The 22,408-nt window shown below is 43.6% G+C and overlaps 1 protein-coding gene across 7 annotated transcripts in view; it reads right to left on the reverse strand.

The window, feature by feature from the left end:
- nav3 (neuron navigator 3) overlaps window positions 1-22,408 on the reverse strand; it is a 136,951-nt gene that overhangs the window by 32,345 nt on the left and 82,198 nt on the right. For 6 of the 7 annotated variants that reach the window (XM_080051312.1, XM_080051311.1, XM_080051310.1 and 3 more), the window contains exons 12-18: window positions 10,320-10,443; window positions 8,164-8,518; window positions 6,287-7,016; window positions 4,002-4,430; window positions 2,716-2,757; window positions 830-987; window positions 127-321 (exon numbers count right to left, since the gene is read on the reverse strand). In XM_080051312.1, coding sequence (XP_079907438.1) covers window positions 127-321; window positions 830-987; window positions 2,716-2,757; window positions 4,002-4,430; window positions 6,287-7,016; window positions 8,164-8,518; window positions 10,320-10,443 — 2,033 coding nt within the window. The remainder of the gene's footprint in view (window positions 1-126; window positions 322-829; window positions 988-2,715; window positions 2,758-4,001; window positions 4,431-6,286; window positions 7,017-8,163; window positions 8,519-10,319; window positions 10,444-22,408) is intronic. The other variant, XM_080051313.1, reaches the window with a different exon arrangement.

Below are 22,408 nucleotides of genomic sequence, written 5' to 3' on the forward strand. Positions count from 1 at the left end.
ACACTACTTGATGACTGATGGGACTCGCAGTGAATGTGGCCCTACACTCATTTCTAAGGACATCTTAGTAGAGGGGTCATTTTTGGAACACAGTTGACTAATGGTGCTTTTAAGAGCTTGACAAACCTTCGTCCGTGCTGTCCCTGAAGGAGCCAGAGCGGCTGATATTGCGTGGCCGGTCCTCCAGAGAGGTGGCGCTGCCCCCCAGTGGGTGACCCTCTCCGTACAGGTCAAAGGAGTCGTGGGCTGGGATGCTGTTGGAGCGGCTCATGCTGCTGCTGGTCGGAGGCAGGTTGTACTGGCTGATGTTAGTGGGGCTCACTGCACACAGGAGAGAAGACACCAGGATCAGTGTTGATATTAAGTTACGATGACCATGTTTACATATGGGGAAAATACAGTATATGTGATATGTGTGATGAAATAAAACAACCAACTTTCAGCTGGGTATGATTGAATAATGTTGCAGATGTGCTATACATTTGACTAGAATATAAAATAGTTTTATTCACAAAAAATCTGTTTAGTGTCCATTTGTAACAAAGGCAACACAATACCCCATAGTACATGTGTATGTTCACACATTTAAGGAACATGCAACAATTTTAAATATAGAGCGTTACAAACATGGAAAAACATTGAAAACATCTACTGTCCCATGTGGGATCAAAATGACTCTTTTGCACCTCTTTGTGGCTTCCAGTACCTCTGTACTCATGTCTCGTTTGTCCTGGTAAAATCACTTTAAGCTAATAATAAAAAGCTTCATAGACATAGTGCCAAACTTCCAGATGCCCTGCAATGAAGTTTTTGATTCCTATAGACTTACACAGATTGGAGTAGTGGTATTTTCCAGCAATGTTGCAGGAGGCTCCAGGGGGAGACAGTGGGGACTGGCTGCCTGTGTCCTGGAGCCCTCCTGTAGAGTGGGACCTCAGCCACTCCTTGCCCTCCTCGTGGGACGTCTGGCGGGAGGACGGAGGGTACCTGCAACCCATAAATACACAGTCAACTCAGGGTAAGAGGAGAAATATTTGCAAGTCAAAGTAGTGAAGTTGTGTGGTGATGAGATGAGTGCAGATTTATATAACAGAAGCATGTGAGCAGATGGGAAAAGCATGCAGCAACACCACATAGATGTTCAAATGCATCTTCACACACACACACACACACACACACACACACACACACACACACACACACACACACACACACACACACACACACACACACACACACACACACACACACACACACACACACACACACACACACACACACACACACACACACACACACACACACACACACACAAGCTTTGGCTCAAAGCTGCTGCCAAACACACTACTGAGACCGCTGTTCATCTCCTCTTTCCCCCAGCTCCAGAGTGGCTCAGCGAGAGAGAAGGCCCCCTTATCGGCAGCCATGACAATCGGCCATATTTAATCCTCTGAGGATGATAATTGAGTTTTGCACTCATCCCTTTTGAGCGCCGCCTTTCCATTTCGACGCACCCTCCATTACTACGCCTGTCACATCTGACCCTGCTCCAGTCCCTTATGGCTCTACAACCCATTCTCTACCCCACAGGGATTGGGTGTCTAGCAGTGTGTTCAGATGTTGTGCAACAGCAGTGTCCAATCCCTTTTTGGAGTTGAAATGGAAAGGAGACAAATATGCAAGGGTCAGTGTTTGACTCAGTATGTTTAAAACAGGGGCAAGCTAGGGGCTACAAAATGCTTATAATATGGACCAAGGCACTGATTTACATGACTCAAGGAGGCAACTATTTGCATAAGATCCATTTTTTTAAATCTAAAGATCAGACAAACAAATGCTATTGCTTTCAAGATGTGGACCAATGGTGAGAAAAGAATAGGGCATTCTGTAATGATCCAACAGCTATGAAGTGTAGTTTGAAGATCAGATGCTTTTGGGAGCACCACATGCCACTAAAATGGAGGAATAGTTTGGAACCAGCGTGCCCCCATCCAGCCCCTCTCTGCAGCAGTGCTGTATAATTGGCTAGAGAGGTGCAGGGGTTGTGCCACTGTGATGAATGGGTTGTGGAGTTTGTGTCTCAGCTCCTCTAGTCCCTGCTAAATTCAAAGTGGCTTCTTTCATTTCGGGGAGGTGAGGAAGAATTGCTCTGTGTAGGAGGATGTGTTTGATGCCCTTCCCGAGATGAGAATGCAACAAGGGTCTGATCCTACCGCAGGGGAGAGCTAGCATCACTATAGTTATAGTTGGCTAATGCATTTCTTAAAAAACTAATCCATTATTACTTATTACTTTAAGCTGATCTTTTTCATCCATTACTTTGAAAGACACTTCTTCAAAAACAAGAGGTGGATATCTTTTAGTGTCCTATGTTGAGTATTCATTTGTTACTTTGAGCTATGTCATTTAGACATGTATCCATTACTTTTAGAAAATGTCAACTTTGTGTGCCTTTTTATTGTAGCTGTTGTACCTTCTCTGCCTGCTTGCTAACTTTAGCTTACTCAATATAAAACATTTCTGCTTTTTTAAAACTGCATTTTCGAATTTTCTCAATTGAATGAAACTTCTTTAAAATCGTTCAACGCAATTGCAAGGAAGGCATCTTGGGGTTCAGAATGATTCTTTCCATGCACATGTAATGCTTGATGGTGTATGTGAGTGAGTAAAAGAAGAAGAGTTGAGGATGGGATCTGGCTGCAGTTTGAGTTGTACCTTAGTCCCTTTTTGGGAAGCGTGTTTCTGTCAAGAGGCATGCTGTTAAAACACAGAGGATGAGTGGATTAGATGAACACCAGAACACATCGTTTTTTTTTGTGATACATGAGAAAAAAGCTTTTCCAAAATTAACAGTTTTTTTCAAACACATACGCAAAAAGACATAAAACAATGGACACGCCAACGACAATACTAATGCAGTACAGTACAACCGACAACATGGAGAAAAGAGTCAATATATAAATAATTGTTTTCATTTTTGAGACATTACGCTTAACCAGTAGGGGAAAATAAACCTTAACTGCCCTGTTTATAATGTCTTCACACCCTTAAAGGTGCAGTGTGTAATAATGTGTATTTTGGCATCATCTAGTGGTGAAAAATCTGGATCGCAACGCTCCTTTGCTAACCCCTTCCTTAGGGAATTTACAGAAGCCTTCAAAGACAAGAAGGTAGTTCCTAAAGATGGCATCATCCACCACTGCCTCAATTGTTATTGTCTTACAACAGGTGCATTCCCTCAGCACACCCACTATATATTTAAATGTGTAAGGCTGTCTCTTCCATATCCCATTGTATTCCATTTCCACAAAGTTCTGAAAAACATTAATAACCTTTACACACTGCACCTTTAGTGTGGATCCCTGCAAAACTAAGATTGCTACCTGGTCAGGGCAACGGAACACAATTTGCCGTTCAGTTGGGTTGGTGAGTAGTACATTTGTTAGACCAGGAAAACCAATAGTCATAAGCTAGATCCTCTGAGTTAATATTGGGAAAATACCATAAGGACTGCTTCATGTTTGTTGTGACCAAACTGAACTATGCAAATACAGCATTTAGATCGTCTTAATTCCATGCAAGAAAAGAAACTTAAATCCACCCAAACTGCATGCTGGACGAGTGAATCTTTCTTATCATAATTATTACTATTAGTATCATAATTACTTCCGCTGCATTGTGAGTCAGTATATTAAAGTAGCTACGTGGAACTTTTAAATGTTTCTGATGATCATGAATTACATTTAACAGCAAACAAAACCACCAGTGCAAAGAATGCTATTTTTATATAGCTTTTCTTTATGCCTTAGTCCGGGGACTCTCAGCTGGCATCGTAAAAACACTATTGCTTTAGTCTGAAGGGGCCGCTAGAATTAAAACACACTGAAAGTTCCTCGAAGCCACTTTAAAGGAGGACAATCTAGTTTGTTTTATATGTTGTCAAATGAAACCATGAATACGATCCAGCAGGCCCTTAATCGTATTCTCTTGTCATTACTCACCCCTCAGACAGGGTGGACTTGACGCTGCCGGTGCGTGTGACCTTGGGCCCGTGGTGGTGTCCCAGGGGCAGGTCTATGGACTCAGAGCTGGTGTGCAGACTCATGCTCATGCTCTGGCAGCTCAGCGTGTCCTTGCTGCCGGCTGAGGAGCCACAGGCGGGCCAGGGCCGGGCGTTGGAGGGCAGGGAGAGGCCAGAGGCCGGGCTGGAGGCCAGGGAGTCGCTGGTGCAGCACAGGTCGGGGGTTTTACCGTACAGAGGGCTGCTGGCCCCGCTCAGCCCGCCCAGGCTCCCCGTGCCCGAGGAGGGAGAGTCCAGGCTTGCCTGACGAGCCAGCGTGCCATGGGGGCTGCCCAAGATTGAGGGGCACTTGCCAGAGTCGGGCGTGCCCGGGGAGCTGGCCTTGCTGCTGGCTTTGGTGCCAAACAATCTAGGGGGGGAAGGGGAGGGAGGTAGAGAGGGTGGGTGCAGTCATTTAAAAAAAATGCTCAAAGGACAAGTGATGAGCAAGATCCATACTGGAAAATGAAGGACTTTACTTTGGGGTTGAGAAAGGGGATTACATTGAGGTTATTTAATGTTTATGACAGATTCAATCTTATTACTAAATTGGTCACACACATTAAGAAACTAAAAGCTATAGTGCGTAACTTCTGCCCCCCCCATGAGGAATTCTGAGTAATTACAACAACACTGTCAGCGCCTCTACATGAGGTAAGCCTTCGGTGATCACAGTTGGATTGTGCTCCTTCTGTTGTACGTCCAGGTTTTTTCTTAGCAGTAGAAGCAACAACATGAAACATTTCTTGGGCACTTCTTGGGATTTCTCTGAGCTCCTGCACCAGTGTCGGGGGGGCGACACCAGTTTGTTAACGCTGCCATACTGAGAGATACAGAGAGAGTTTTGTGGAGCTTGATCAACGTTGTGTCAACTCGTTTGGCGATGGCTTGAATGTAACCGTCATTCATTGTTATGAAAAAGTTACGCACTATAGCTTTAAGGGTCAGTGCAGTAGAGAGACGACTAACACATCTTTATTCTAACATCTATCTCATTTCCCTGTCTTTCAGTCATTTCCATCGATACAGCTTCACCCGTTTGAACTCTGTGACTTTAAATAACCTTATCTGTTAGGCCACTCCGCTCTATTTGCCTCCATACATATGCTCAGACAGCCTGCTGCTCATATGGTGCCTGGCCTAATCAGTCATTGCAACCACTTAAAATATATCGGTGACAGCAAATCATAACAAAATACATGAAGACATGCATATGAAACAGGTTGGACTGATAGATCGGATGCGGTGGAGGTTTGACACACCTGCGGAATGCATGTTTTTAATGAGTTTGGGGATTGGTGTGCATCAAAATCCCTATCTGTTCTTATTAAGACTTAACACACTATTTTTTCCTTGTCCTTAATGAGAAGCCATCAGATCTTCATTTTTCGAGGTAAAGATATGTTTTGTGCAGACTGCAGTGGCGTATCACCCGCACAAGGGAACACTCTCTGTAATGGCACCCGCTGGCTGTGCAGCAGAGTAAGCTCACTCAATCAATTGCACTACGAAGGCGGTGAAAGACGATTCATTAAGTGTGTTCTATGAGTTTTTTTGCCCATCCAAACATATCCAGTGTCTGAGATGACAGAGTATTCCTATCTCCGTGGTGAGACATCTTCAATAAATGCCCCTATCTCACAGGAGTCGGGGAAAACATCGCCCACAAACATCAGTTCATCATAATGAAGGAATGAAAACAACATTCCATTCTGAAACACATATGGCATCAATGGCATCTTCTCAACCCTTATAAAATAAGCCAACTTAAAAGGTGGAGTCAGCGATTCTGGAGAATGCTTGTTATCAAAATCAGTGTGAAAATCATTGAATATCTCCTCACGATCTACACTACCTGTTCGTACTGTGTGTTGGCTGAAAAAAACGAAACAATGCTAATGTACAGCATATGCTCTGTAAACTGGTATGTAAACTAGCTAGTATAATGCCTGTTTACAGAGCCTAGACTGTGTATTTACACATTTTTTTTTACTTTAGCCAACACACAGTACAGACAGCTTGCGGATTGTGCGGAGATATTCACTGATTTTGACAAACATTCTCCAGAATCGCTGACTCCTCCTTTAAACTTATATTGCAAAATATCTTTTTTACTAATAACGCATGGACTGAAAAAGCATGTGATGAAATGCTTGATTCAAGTCAAAACACACATAGACAAAGACAGAACAGAAAGCTGTTGGCATGTGTTTTAGTGTGTCTGACCTGCGGAAGGTAGGAGAGGCGATGTCGGGGTACTTGGAGCCCGGCTGCCTGAGGCCCGTCTGGCCCGTAGAGGTGGAGGTTGGGCTGGCCTTGGGGGAGGTGGACGGCCCCGCTGCTGCTGCTGCTGCTGTGTCCTGGTCTGAAACCGCCACTTTCTCCTTGTCTGTCTGGTTAATGGTGATGGGGCTAGAGCGTCCTGAAGTCACTTTCCCTTCCCTGCGTTTGGCCCCTGCTTGTGCTGCTGACTTGCCGCTAACATTGGAGTCTATGCTGCTGGAGCTAGAGCGATGGCTGCTGCGCCCGGCCACCACCCCACTGGAGGACTTAGCCGGCCTGGGTAACGAGCGGTACTGCAGGGTCACCTTGGAACCACTGCAGCTGAGGATAACGCCGTCATCCTCTTCGGGTTGAGAACCATCCAGGCTGGTCTTACGCACCCCACCGATGCCCGCGCCTTTACCCAGGGCGGCGGAGGACTTTGGGGCCTTGCCGAGGGTAGCTGAGCCGCTGGAGATGGTGGCACCACTGGAGGTGATGAGGGTACCAGAAGAACCGGGGATCTTCTTGTATCCAAAGGAACCAGTGGTGGGTGGGCGCCCGATGCCAGAGGGAGGCTTCTTACCTTCATCCCCACTGCTCTTCCCAGCGTCCGAGGGCGAGCGCTGGATGCCGGCCGAGCTTTTTGAAGGCGCCTTGCCCTTCTCAGAGGCCTTGGCGTCATCAGTTTTGCCTGTCAATTAATTTGCATAAACACGTATTAGCGCAAACACAAAAGAACATTAGCCTCAGCAAAATTCTAAGTTGGCCCCAACACTTGTTTGTATTTATCACCTGAGGGTGCCACAGAGGAGCATAAGCCAAATTAGAAGTGTACATTTTGGCCAATAGCCAGCTTAATCGAAAACCAATACTCATCTGCAACAAAGCTGCTGACTGGACTGAAAAACTGAAGTGGGTTTTTTGGGGAGAGGCAGAGGCAACACATCTGCTGCAGCGCATGACTCTCAATTGCAAAAAAAAAGTTTTCTCCAAAATCCATATTAGTATCAAAGTCAAGCGCAGTATAGGCCTTTTTCCACTAAAGACCTTTTGACATGTTACAAGAGGAAAAGTTTATTTCCTCCCATGATAAATGAATGATCAGAAGGTCATCTGGATTTTCTTCAGAAAATGCATCTCTTGATGGCTGTATGGATGGGTTAAGTTTGTCGAGGTAACGGCCTCCACACACATCCTGCATCTACCTCTGGAGCGCGTTTTATTTAGTTTTTTTGACACATTTTCGCTTGTTGGAAGTTTTATTTTGAAAGGGACACACCGGGAAATGGTGAAACTACAGCGGAAGCTGCCGGTATGAAGTCAATATGACTCTCAGCATAGTATTTTTCTATCAGTTAAAGCAGAGAGACCCGAGAGAGACGCGCGGCTCTCAGAAAAAAATAGGCGAGCCTCCTGAGGTAAAGTGGAGCGGCGCTGCAGACTCGCCTCTGACGGGCGTCTGCAGCGCGGCACAGGTTGGATGTGTGACCGCTCTAGGTTGATTACACGGTCAGTGACAAAAAGTCAGACGCAGACGCGCAGTAGACGCGCAGTAGACGCTCAGTAGAGGTAGGATGTGTTTGGAGGCCGTAAGTTTCTTCATTGTTGGGTTATTATTCCATAACAGTTGAGGCATCAAAAAGACAATTATGTTTGTTCACAAAGTTAGTCATACCATCATACAGAAGTATATATAAAAGGTGAATAATATATTTCAAAGGTTTTTTCTTTAACTGTTTTGTCATCTTGTGTCAATAAAAGACAATTACCCCTCAACTATGCTTTATTTCTACCCATTATATTTGTGTACAGATCAAACCCTTGCTCCCTCTCCATACCTGGCGTTTTGAGGCCAGCCGAGGTAGCCTTGCTCCTGGGTGGCGTGATGCCGACCTGGGCCGTCATGCCTCTCCTCCAGGAGCCTGTCTGGTTCATGTGAGCCAGAGCGTTGGCCTTGTGACTGGCGTCCTCATACTGCTGCTGGCCCTGAGAGGCCTGGGAGGAGGAGGAGGAGGAGGAGGAAGGGGAGGGGGAAGGCTTCCACCGGGAGGGGCCTCCTCCTGCACTGGGCTCCATGCTGCTGCTGCTGCTGGCCTCCAGCTCCTCCTCTACCTTCTTCAGGTCCTCGGCTCCGGCCCAACTGCTGCTGCTCACCTCCTGCTCACCATGCTTAGACCGCCCTCCTCTCTGGGACTGCGTGGGGTTAGGGCAAAGAAAGCACATCAAGATATTAATACCTGGTTTGGTAAGCTAAGGGAACTGCAATTTTACAAAGTAACCCAATTAATTAACGAAAGTGCAAAGACAACAGTAAAATTAATGCAAAATCATTTCAAATTTCAAGCAAATTTCAATGTTATTTTCTTGTCATACTGAATAATAACAGAGCCTCCCTGGAGTCGGGAGAACAGGCAAAACACTTCAGGTACATCATGAAACTTTGCCATTTGATTACTTACATTAAAGCAATTATTATTTGTATTACATTTTTATTCAGAAAGGTTTAAATAAATATGCAAATGTGGCAACATATTTAACTTATTAAATGTGTACATTTGCATCTCTTTAAAAAATCAAGATGCTGGCCACAGTGAAAATCTCTATTTCGAAATTTAGTGTCACAACACATTGTGGATACAGCCTTTATTCATTTTATGAATTAAAAAATACAATGTACAGGTCTTAAAAATGCATTTTCAGCATATGTTAAAGAATATAATGATCATAAATCAGTCTCACCATAATCGTCTAAATATGTCAAACCCCTGGTATGATCCTTTAAGAAGTGCTATTTAAACACACAGCCACTACTAAACAGATATAAAGTCCCTGAGCAAACAGGCACAGCAGGGTGTGTGTCTTTGTGTAAACTGTGTAGTCGTAGCTATCTTTGGATTCACCCATGTTCAGAGCTCCTCTTTTGGGACGCATACAAACACACCCATACCCACACCCACACACACCCACACACACACACATACACACATACACACACACATACACACACACACACACACAGCAGTACTTATAACTAGCCTACCTTGACAGATGGCCAGTCTCCCTAGCAACACCAGAGTCTCATAAGAGCCCGGTCTGTTGAGTATTTCATGAGGGGCCAAAGATACTTGGCAGAATACAGCAGAAGCCTGTGAGGACTGGGCTTCAGTCTGCAGTCAGTTCCCTTAACTGCTATTTTAGAGGGTACATACATGTTAGCGTCTGTTAACTCCTTTGTTGCTGCTATGTTCCCAGCATGTGTTTGTGTTTATATTGCCATTGAATAGCTAGTGAGTGAGTTAAACGTCTCACAAGAGATTTTTTATTTAATTCAAAATGGGCCAAAATGTCCTGACTTTATTTGAATGGGTTCAAATACACAAATACTATACCAATGTAATATTCCCATGATTTAACTCAATAGCATCTTTCTGTGGGCGTTGTAACACTACCTACTAGCCTACTTCTTGTTGTAATCTAGGTTTAAAATAACAAAAACAAGATCCAAACTAAGTACACTTTGATTGCATCATCGCAATGACATCATCAGAATTAGTGTTCACACTTTTAAATAGCTCCCTCTTGAGCCACAGAGGACATGACTCAAGTGCATTCCCTTTCCTAGCTTCTTGTGACGAGTGAACTCTGCTTTCAATATCAGTTCCTCTTAAAGCAAAAATAATTATGTCAGAACATTTGTTCTGGCTTCGGGAGGTAATCAAATGCACCAGTAGAACTCACTAACTCCACTTACAATGTTGGTATAGTCATGAACATGTGACATTTTGATCAGCGAAGTTCTGCACATCCTTTGGGGAACCTGAATGTCTGTATCACATTTTGTGACAATACATCCAATGGTAGATATTTAATTCAAAGCAGTGGACCATCAAAATTCAGTTTCCTTCTAACGAGGCTTAACATCGTAATTGGCCCCAGGTCCCAGTTGCCTAGATAGGGTAGGCTACTAAACGGTTAATACGTGTTGTGTCCATACCTGCGCTCCCTTGCTTTTACGTGACGAGCTGACAGCTGAGTAGGCGGGCGTGTTCAGATCATCCGTGCTGATGTTGTCCAAGGTGTCGCTGAGGCCGCTGCTCACCGAACTGCTGTCGTCCCAACTATACAGGAGCAGAGAAAGAGGTAGAAAGGTTTAGCGTTAGCGGCAATGTTAGCATTCGTTTCTGACCTTACACAGCTGTGAATGGGCTTTAACTGACAAGCACACTGCCAGCACTCCATCTGCCACCATCATCTCCTTCCTCTAATTAAAAACTTTACTCGTCATGCCCACTGAAGAACTGCAGAATAAAAAAAAAATAAAAAAGTGCAGCTGGAATCAAATCCAAGTATAATTTCTCTCAGTGCCTCAGTTCATATCCAGCTCGAACAGCAGACTTGTAGATCATTCCTAATTGCCCAATTTGTCTCTTCAAACAGCTGTGGATCTTTATAGAGCCCCATTGACTTGTGGGTATTCGAGTTTTCCTGAAAAAAAAAGGCTCATCAATCGTTAAGCTTCTCATTAACTGAGCGTGTGGATGAATAAAAGGGTCTTCATTAAGCGCCGTCATTATTTAGCTGTTGTCCAAGGCTGACACACACGCACACGCACACACACACACACACACACTATGAGTCCCCTACATGAGGAGCGTATAGATCGAACAGCCATCATTTCCGCACACTCTCTGTTCAATTACAATCAAATTAGAGCTCTGAAGACTCCTGCAGTATGTTTCTCTAATCTGCAAACCCATTTTCAGCCATCAGACACAATAAATCACTTTCAATAAGACACTCTGAGTCTCTTTCATTATCATCATTGTCCTCTATCTCTCTGACACACACACACACACACACACGCACACGCACACGCATAGACACATACAGGCGCACGCACGCACACACACAATCAAGCTGTGATGGCTCACACATGCACTGTATGGACACACACAGACTCCTTACAGATACCAATTGGTTTCCATGCCAACATGTCAAGTCTGATGTGCATTTTGTCTGTGTGTGTGTGTGTGTGTGTGTGTGTGTGTGTGTGTGTGCGCGCGCGACCCCACCCTTAATGTGCATGACAAATCTGCTCAAACATCCTAGAGTGTTTAATTTCAAATCTGGAAGGAAAAATGAACAAGTCGTGCAGCAGACACCCAGAGAGAGGTGACAATCAATACTAACTGAATGGCACAGGCTTACGCTGTGATTGGCTGTACAAAGAGTTTCTCCAAACAAAAAGGACTTTAATCTGATGTGTGAATTTTCCAGTCAGTGGGATCCCAGGACACACACTGCATTAGAAATGATTTTATAAAATGATATTCCGAAACAACTTCAAGAGGCTAATTGCATTTTTTTCTTTCAGTGAGGCATCCAGGCACACCATCTATAATTCATGGCAGACAAGGATGGAACCCGGAGGTGGGCTGAAAATGAGCGAATAATGACTAATTTCTTTTAAAATGCTCACAGAGGAGGGAGGGAGAGAAGGAGGGAACTGTGGGCGCGCTCAGAGATGTGTCCACGGAAGATAATAATGGCCTCATTGATTTTCTTTTAAAGTTTGCTCTGAAAAAAATCTATAACCATAAGGGTTGTTGCGCTTAAAACTCGCACGCCATTCATTAGCTATATGTTGCCACCTTTTATTAAATGATTGTTAATAGCCTTGGTGGTGATGAAAAAAACATGAAACAATCTCGCCAGCACACACAAGTTCAGCAACTACTATCTGTGCAGAAAGGAAAGGGCTGGTGGTGCTAGACGGTCTGCACTCCCATGGCACCTGTGAAAGCTCTGTAATGAATGGAGTGCGGAGCAGACACCTCGCAGCCCAGTTGTCCACTGGTGCAGTGCAAAATTGATTCGTGCCTGTGACTGATTTAGAATGAGCAGCATTTATCTTCACGGCCCAAATCTGACCAGGTCTATGACTCATTACTGCATAAAAGTACAGACTGCAATTTTGTTTTAGGATGGAACAGTACAGGTGTATATAATATACTATGCTGCTAAATAAAAAAATGAAACATTCCATTTCTTTACTAGTTGTCTCTCAAAAGGTCCTTTTCTGTGGTCATGTGGAATAAAGAAAACCATGAAAAAGAGAACATATGATGGGTCTTTGCATTATCGACCATCCATGACTAATCTATCTCTTATTTGGCCATCTTTCTTATGTCATTTTGAGATGTCATCCCCCCCCCCCCTCCCCTTCAAAGCCATTATTGAGAAAACATCACAGTGACAGATTTTTAGAGCACAGACTAGGTTCTCATCAAAAAAATTAAAATAAAAATGGCATCCTTGCTGTTAAACTGAGTATTGCGGTCCAGTATCTAGCTTTACTGCAGTTCTTAAATTAAAGGGCACATATCATGATCATATCATTTTCAGGTTCAAAATTGTAATTTGGGTTTCTACTAAAAACTGTTTTCATGGTGTAGTGCCCAAAAAAACCTTAATATTTCTCACAGTGCCATTGCTGAATCTCCTCCTTTTCAGCCTCTGTCTGAAACACTCTGTTTTAGAGCCTGCCTATTTAAGCCCCGCCTTCCAAAAAAGCCCAGTCTGCTCTGATTGGCCCCTGAATCTAACTGCATGGGTTTTTTTTTAAACACAGGTTCTCAGAGACCCAAATTAATGTTGACAAAACATGAAAAAGTTCATTTCGCCTTAAAAGGTGACAAGGGAAAAAAAAACAGTCTGCTTTTGATTGCTGGGAGTGGAGCTCTGGTATCAAACAGAAATGGGGCCGAGTGTTTGAGGGAGAGCTTGTCTGCACACACCAGGCTGTTGCAAACAAAGCCCGTGGAAATCGATGGCTTTGAAACACGCCTGCTTTGTTTCCCTTTAATCATTTCCCTCTCATCTGCACTTAGGCCTGTCTTTGAATGATATCGTGGATTTGTTTGGAGTTTAGTTAGGGCATCAGCGAGTTAAGGACTATGTCTGAGTATCAAGGTTAAATTGTGCACTTGGTACTGGGTGGGGTTTTGAAGTTTTGACGATGACAAGGGCTGCCGGGTCACCCTTTATAATCTGATGTAAAGTTAGCCCTGTACTTCGCTTTACATGCCTCAGAAGTGACTGGGGTGTTGCGGTGCACTCTGTAGCAGCCTTTAATGTGTGACAGACAAGTGGGGCAGACAAAGTCAAACTTAATGCTCGCAACAAAATGAATCAATATGGGTGACTGACTTGGCTGAACTCCAAAAACACAGGTTTTGCCCTACAGACATCTTGTACAGAAAGTCCTATCCATATGTGTAATCATATTGATTTGGTGTAACAAATATTGTCCGCGTTTCCCAGATTCGTTAAGAGCCTCTTTGGGCTAAGTACTTCTTTGGAGCGCTCTTAAGAACGCTGTGAAAGAAGAATGCGTTTCCCAGATTCGTTCTTAGCGAAAGTAGCTCTTTCACTAAGACGGAACTGTAAGATGGAGCTGACCCACTCTTACAACCTTCTTAGCGACCAAATCGTCAGTGATCATGCCGCGTCAGGGAAATTAATTTCCTCCACTTTTCTAATAAAATAAAACAATGCTCAATGCGGACCACTGGCGCAAGAAACATAGACTAATAGTAGAGAATTTTTTTTTTTAATGAATTACACGTTTACGTTTTCCACACACTATTATAGTACTACACATAAAAAAAAAACCCCAACCCTGTGGCATATCACAGATATCAAGGAAACAGATTTAATTGAACTCAGCTGAACCTCATTGAGAGCGGCTCCACCTGCTATAAAGGCGTTGCCAAAGTCTGCGCGTGTGAAAAACCATGGCTGTAATACAACACATTCTCGCTGCGAACCAACAGCCTCGCCGTGCGCGAAGCCAGACGGTTTACATAAATGCATACGTGCTTCGGCACTTCTCCCCACTGGACGTGCTATCAGACCGGGCCGTCCAGGCAAAGTACCGGCTGCCCCGTGCGGAGATCCAACGGCTGATCACTCTGGTGTCTCCACACATCCAGAGCAACCCGCTGCAATTTTCCCTTCAGCCCGGAGATGCAGCCCCTTGCTGCGCAGCGTTTTTAGGAACATATCAACCTCTTCTGAGGTCCAACAACCCCAGCCCCTACCTCTTCACCACCAGTCACCAAGCACTGATCACTAAACCATAAACCCACAACCACCACATCACCCATATCAACTGTCAGGCCTGAAGGCTGAAATAAATAAACAGAACCAGCAGATGTAGGCTACATATAACGTCCTGCACACTTTGATTATTGCTGCAGTGTCCGGGTGCTTTACCTGAAAGTCTGGCACTGGAATGTTAAGGAAGTATTGTTGCATACAGTATGTGGGAGTATAGTGTCCACGTTTCTGAGGTGACCATGTAACAAGTGGGAAATTAGCGGCAAAACATGCTGTGTTGAAAGGGCGCACAATACGCACACGTCATTAACCTACGCTTAGATACATTACAAATTGCCTGGGACTTTTTGTTGCTAGGTTTGATACCATTTCAATGCAAAATTATCCACATAATACATGGTTGAAAAGGAAACCGAAGTAGTTTATTGAAACCATAAGGGGGAGGGGTTACTCAGCGCTGTCTTTACTGGGCGTCTGCATCACCTGCAACGAAGGGAGATTGATTAGTGAAACCTTCGCACTCTTCCTTTTTGTTTGGTTCTGGAACTCCTGCCACTTCTTCCTCACAGCACGGCTGTCATGCAGGCCACAAGGGCTGGAGGGGGACATATTTTCGGCTATGGCCAGCCTAACACGGTTCTTCACCGAGATGTTCTTTTTGCCCCTTGTTCCCCCGAATAAAACTGCCCGGTGCTGCCAGACCTCGTCCACTAAGACGCCCATCTCCTCCGCGGTAAACGACGGTGCCCGCTTGTTTCTTTTGCTGCCGCTTTCTTCCATTCTCACATCACATGTGTGTGCCTATATCCACGGGGTAGGCCTATATATGCGCTAATGGGCTTGATTACTACTTGGATACACTTGTTGCCACACACACACCCACACGATACATGCGTAGCCTAATTCCACCAGTGTGGGGGAGACCACGGGGCGCTGTGTGTGACTTATGCACTGATAAAGAAGTGGGTGATCGATTCGCCTGGCATCGATTTATTCAGTTTCAGCACCACCGCGGTGGACAGCTCCCACTAAAGAGCTTCTTTCGCTTCATCTTACGGCTTCTCCAAAGATGGCACTTAAGAAGCCATCTGGGAAACACCCGTATCTTAGCGCTCCGTCTTAGGCGGACCCTTCTTTGGTCCCAAAGAACGATCGAATCTGGGAAGCGCGGCCATTGTTAGCGAGAGCATAAAGAAAAACATTTGGGAGAGATCAAAGGCACAGATGTTCTTTTATGAGTGCTGATTGCTCCTTGTGCCTAATTACACATCTTAAAAATTCCATTCAAGCTTCTTTGAAAGTGAAAAAGGGTTCAGTTTTTCCCCACATCCCTGTTCATTTCCTCCAAACTGACTCAAATTGAACTTGATAACATGAAGTGCTGCACCTTGCCTTGGGTAATACTAAAACGGGAGGGGGAATGGTGGAGCAGTAGTGAGAGTGGTGCCTATCATCTTGATATGAGAAATCAGCAGCAGATGGCTTCGAAGGAGCTCATTGACTTCCAATTCTTATCTAAAACCCAGAGTAATCCTCCGCAGTTCCCTCCTGGCTACAACATATATCGCTCTTTCCTCCTACAGGGGGTCTCTCTAATACAACACCAAAAAAAAATCTTCTTCCTGGAGAATTAGCTTGCACTGTAGGTTATACGATTAAAACGATGTATTGGGTACTTCTTGCTTAATTACCAAAATGAGACACTGCTCGTGGAGTCATAGTAACAAAGTAAAGATGCCCCTTAGCTTTTGGATTCGCTTTTGTGGACAGAATTGTTCTTTTGCAAATTTACTTGGATAAACAAACAGATTTGGTATAATGGAAAACAATATCAACTAACTTGCTTCATGGCAATGCAAACAAACAACAGATTGTCTAGAATAAACTCAGGAGAAGGAGAGTGAGAGCATCATAAGGGGAGAGCAAACAGCAAGCTTATTCCACTCCATGGCACTAGCTCCCTCATCCAAATTGTTGGGCGCACATTGAATCTCCAATCTCTAACTAGAGGAGGGTCAGAAAATGAAAATGAAATTCTGCAAACGCAGATAGCTCCACATACACAGTGAGGTAATTGTTGAGTCGTCGATACTGATCAACATCCCGGGGCAAGCCTTCGTGGAGCTGTTTAGTAAACAGTACTACAGGACTGTGTTTTTGTCTGCATGGGACAGCTGAAGAAGAGCATCCGTACTCTGTGGATTTTCCCTGATATAACGGGTTGACAGAACTTAAAAGGAGAAACCGAAAGCACTGCGCTCCTTCTCTTGCCTCGACTGTAACGGGCTGAATATTTCATCGGGGCCGACTCCTCGGATCAGCTGGGGATTTACTTTGACAGAAACAGAACTGTGTGGCTTGACCGAGCTCCTCCCACATGCACGTCACCACATCTCTTACATATGGGGGGGGGGAGGGGGGGGGTGACACAGTCGAACTCACTAACCCTACAGTGCTGGGGGGCGGGTGAGTTGGAGTTTTGTGTCATAACTTCCTAAATTAACGATGAGAAAAAATGTACAGAGCTTTGAGAGGAAGAAGCAGTGAAATGAAATGGGCAGATGGCGTGAAAACAAGTCATATTGAAGGCTCCCCCCCCCCTCAAAATACACCTGAAAGCGCACTGTATTTCCCTCGCGATGGTTCTGTTCATTCATTGGACAAACACAAACTGGAATAGCTTGGACTGTAATAACCCACATAGTGCAATATTGTATCAGCAAGTGTACGGCAGTGTTTGTATAGAATTGTACGGTAACTTGTGCTATAAAAAAGGTATGCGTTGTATTTCAGGACCATGGTTTTCGGAAATCTCTCTCATGCAAAGTCTATGAGAAGGCACTTGAAATGATCAAATAAAATACAGAAGAACTTGAGTGGGGAGATTTGACTTAACCGCAGAAAATTGGCGATAAATAACCAGGATGGAAATCAATGATGGCCCTATCCAAATATAGTTATTTCTTTGCAGATTCTATGGCAAATGCTTGATTTTGGCCCGCTGTGTCGCAGCGTGTGGCTGCTCCCATGCTATGAATGCACTCCACTGAGCCATGCTAACATTATCTCATGCAGTATTCAGTACGCTAGGCTGTGTTCTCTCAACGGCCCCATAGGAGACAATGCTATTAGCAGCATGAACAAAGGATAACAGCGGTGATTACAGTGCTATCAAGGAGATGAATGAGATTTTGATGGGAGGGGATTGATAAATGGTTGGGAGAGGGGGATAGTTTTGAGGTAAGTAAAAGTGGGATATCTATAGATGGGAGAATGCGGTATTTACTCTTACGTAACCAAACAGAAAAAAACACTCATATTTAATGGGTTTGAAGACCTTAGAACCGGTCTGGGTTTTGGGTTTGAGAATATACATACATTTTATTATAAATATATATATCATACATTGTGTTTTCAATTTTGGTTATTTGTATGTTGCTAAAGGAGCAATTCATGAAACTTTTGGTAAAAAAAAAAAGAAAGCCATCATATGAAACCAACTGGTTCATGTCACACACTTAATTGAGAAAATGTATCATTGTTATGATCATTGGGACGCCAATTCCAGTCATATTAAGTCTCATGAAACCCATTTAAATCCTGTGTTTACATGGGAAAATACATTAGAAACAAGATAGTATTTTTGGAAATATTAAGCTCTCATCGGACAGCAATTTAAAGTTGAAAACAAAACATACACACCTCGTAATTGAATTCCTATTCCCTCATCCTTTGACCGCCGACAGTGCAATTAGTATCTGTGTACAAGTAAACAACTCTCTCTCAGAGAGGCGTCTGCTGCTGCCTGATAATGGGAGTCTGAAAGTGTGAACTGAGAATGTTTTTTCTTGTTTAAAAGCTTCTTTTAATAGCTGACAAGTTAGTTTACAATACATACAGGCATCTAATAAACCACATTAAGGCCTATAAAATAAAACATTTAACAATGCGTCATTCTCCTTTTCCTGTGTTCTGTATACTTGCTTCACTCACTGTACACAGCAAGCCAAGGTGCTAAGATAAAACCACAACAAAGATGTCCTATTGCAAACAACATGACAACTGTCATGACAGTCTGTTGCACGCAAAAATTTTAAATGCACCTTTTCTGTATTTCCTGTAACTCCCACAAATACACACACACACACACACACACTTTAAAGCATGGCTCTTTAATGTGAATGGAAGGCACTCATCCTCATTTGCCTTTAACATAATCCGGGTTAATGCCACTGAGCTCTTGCAATTACACATGAGAAAACACCAAAATGACTTGACTCTTCTTCTCCACTCCTTTCTGTCGTCTGCCAGGCTCTTAACTGTGATGGAGAGCACACAGAGCCAGCCTATCAGAACAAACTCAACGTCTTACTCAACTTAAAACACACCAAAACACACAGTCATGAGAGGCATCAATCAGCTGTGTACAAGCTCCAAAACAGAAGTTGCCTATGTAGAGTAGTGTTGCTGTCAACTCACCTCTCTTGTGGGTAGAACCACCGCTGCCTCTCGTCTTGTCACAGAAGTGTTTAGCTTTGCTCTGTCCCTCCTTGTGCTACAGACGGGCAAAAACCCCACCTTGCCGACAAGCCTAGAAGATGCTAGTTATACAGGACTCCAGAGAGGGAAACGGCAGCAACAAACAAAGGGGAGTAAGGAGGCACCTCACTCTTCCACTTTCAACCCCCTGTGTGGTTGCTACTGCTGGTGCTGGCTCCCCCTACAAGCTCTTCCTTTCCCCCTCCCCTTTCCTCACTAGGATGGGCCCCGAGATGATGCGATACCAGACATGCGGTCAGCACAGCAGGGCTATCGACAGGGTTAATTAAAGGAGGATGACAATGCAAAATCCAGCCAAAATCTACTGTGGCGGGGAAGCCAACAGGACGAAGAGCTAGCTGTGATGTGCCCTGGTCCTCTCTCTGCCGAATGCAAAGACTCTGACTGGAAGGGATCTCATGCATAATACGTGAGATGCGAGTGAGAGATGTGTCCATGCAGCCCTAGTGTTGGGACATTATTCATGACTCTCTGGAAGCACTGAAAGGGTCTAGAAGGCAGCGAGAAGGACATGGTGAGGAGAGGTTTGAGTTGGTTTATAAGGCAGGAATGATTACATCTTCTCCATTGAAGAGATACACGTGATGCTTTATTGTCAAGGTTGAGTTCCCTTTCTATCACAACTTGTTGCATGACAAAGGAGACACTCGACTAAAGAAATAAAATAAAGAACACAATAAAATAAAGCAGACGATTCAATAAAGAGCTGCCGAGTATTGTGTCTTTATTTCCCCTGGTGTCAGAGGACAGTAAACGCAACATGGATAAGCAGAAACTTTCACCAAGAGTTCTCAAACAATATGCTACATCCCGTCCTTGGATTGTCTATTCATTGCTAACCACCCACTTCTTCTGCTTTTGTTTGTTTTTAAGTGAAACTTTTGTCTCCGATGGTGGGAATGTACTTCTTGGAAAAAGAGCTCTAATGCACCGGACACAGGTTGAATAACTGTTGTTAAGAGAAAATGCTTTTGAAAGGCAAAGCAGGCATTGCTTTGACTTACTTGTTTTTTGTTATTTCAAGGTGGTATGTCAAGGGAAGAGAAAACTCTGGTACATAGTGACAAAAAAAGTAACAAGATTTGTCATTGACTGCGGAATCCAATTGAGCTTGGCACAACTCAATTAACGAAAGGAACAGAGTGACCTTGGAGGGATGGGCTGTGTGTGTGTGTGTGTGTGTGTGTGTGTGTGTGAATGTGTCTTGTTGCCCAGCAGTGACAGCCAGCAGGACATCAGTGCTGCCTGGTCGGGGCTGGGGCTGGTCAAGACGTTTACAAGGCTTCCTACTGCAATGCAGTCAAAGATGACAACACAATCTTTAGCCGTTGGGCAGCGTGGGGTTTCAAGTCCGCTAATGCAACCGGGCAGGGGCTTTGTCCAAGTCTTTGCTGCTGGCCAATGTGCTCACAAACAGCCACACCATCAATGCTGGGAAATGCCACCGCCGGCCCAACCATTGATAGCCTCCTCCTCAGGTCAAACAAGTATACAGCATCTATGTTTTCTACATAGGAGGAACAACAAACTCTACAACAATGAAGTCTGGCCTATTGTTTCAAAATGCACAGTAGCAGATGCTTGACTGACAAGCTTGACAGTATAACTGAAACAATTAGATAATTAAAAGGAATATGCAACAAATGTTTATGAAACAGCCTCATTTTTCCCACTGATGATCATAAATGACATGTAACAGCTAATTAGACCATCAGTAAAAAGAATGCTATTTCTATATAGTTATTATATATATATATATATACAATTTATAGTCCCATATAAATACATAACCTCATCTTGATGCATCCTGCCGTCTCTCTTTCACTTGCTACCAAAACTGAAATTTCTGTGTAGTCTTTAATGAAAATATAGCTATATTCCCTGGTTCTAACTTCCAACATGATTACTTGTCTGCTTCGCTACTTTTCTATGATGGTAAATTGAATACTTTTGGGTTTTGCTATGATGGCCTGACAGAGTGAGCAATTTGAACACGTCATCTGGGAAAATGTAATGGGAAAACTGTTCACCACCAATCTTCTAGCATCATCTTCTCATCCTTTATCTGTCTGGTGTTATTGCATTTCAACTTGACGGACAGCCAGCCCTCTGCTGAGGTCTGAATCCCACCACCACTCATCTTGGCACGTGTCCAGAATCAATGATCATCATCAGACATCTGACTGTCTCTATGGGAAACAGTGTTCCCACAATAAACTGACTATTCCTGTCCTGAAGAAAAAAAATCTATCAATGCTTTTTATTCTATCAATGCTTTTAGGCTCTTTTATTCAAAGCTATAGTACGTAACTTCTGTTGCCCCAATGTGGAATTCTGAGTAATTACTACAACACTGTCGGCGATTTTCTACATTTTCTTAGCGGTGGCATCTACAACTGAAACATTTCGTGGGCGCTTCTTGAGCTCCTGCGCCAGCGTCAGGGGGCGACACCAGTTTGTAAACGCTGCCATACTGGGAAATACAGAGATTTTCATGGAGCTGTTAGGCTTAATCAACTTTGTGTCCACTCGTTTGGCGATTGCTTGAATGTAACTGAAATTCATTTGTATGAAAAAGTTAGGCACTATAGCTTTAAGCTAATGATGAATGAATGAGGTCGTAAACAGGATCTATATATCGGATATGGATTCTATTGAACTTTCGTTTAGGTCATCACAGGTCTTTACTGATGTAAATAAAGAAGCAGCAACAATATTATTACGCTGTGTGCGGCTTTATTAATGCTGAACTACCTTCATTAGCCCATAACACTCGTCATGTAACAGGATTACATTTTCATAATCCACAACAGAGTCGGGGCTGCATGGCTGCAGAGTGAATTAGCAACGATAGGAGATTTGTCGATTCTTATCACCACAAGCTCATTAGGGCCTGTCAGATGATTTTCAACCAAAATGAATTGATTGTGCGGCCCCATGATCGTCTAGTTATCCTATCCTGCATTATCATCACTGTATATACACACACACTGTTTAAAGTAGCAATCCAATAGCTGCATGCAGACAAATATTCCCATTACTTACAGCCACATTATTAAGCTCTCGAGCTTCTACATCAAAGCCCATTCGAAGTCACCTCTGCTGGGTGAGAATATTGAAAAGATACAGCAAGAATGATTGACAATTCGCCATTTTTTTTTCAAAGTTATGAAGAGACATAGAAAAAAATAAAAAAACATAACCCAGTCCCAGGATACCCATAAAATAATAACACAAGATAAATGTGATTATTCATTTCAAGGTTGTTTTCCCTTTTTATCAAGAATTCTTGCCAACTGCATGATGAAGGAGACACATCACTTGACTTTACAAAATGAAAATATACATATATGCAGACAATTCAATCTTTTAAATGAATTCCTAATCCGAGTCAATTCTCAG

The sequence above is a fragment of the Ammodytes marinus genome (genome assembly GCF_949987685.1).
Source record: "Ammodytes marinus genome assembly, chromosome: 22".
NCBI classification, from domain to species: domain Eukaryota; kingdom Metazoa; phylum Chordata; class Actinopteri; order Uranoscopiformes; family Ammodytidae; genus Ammodytes; species Ammodytes marinus.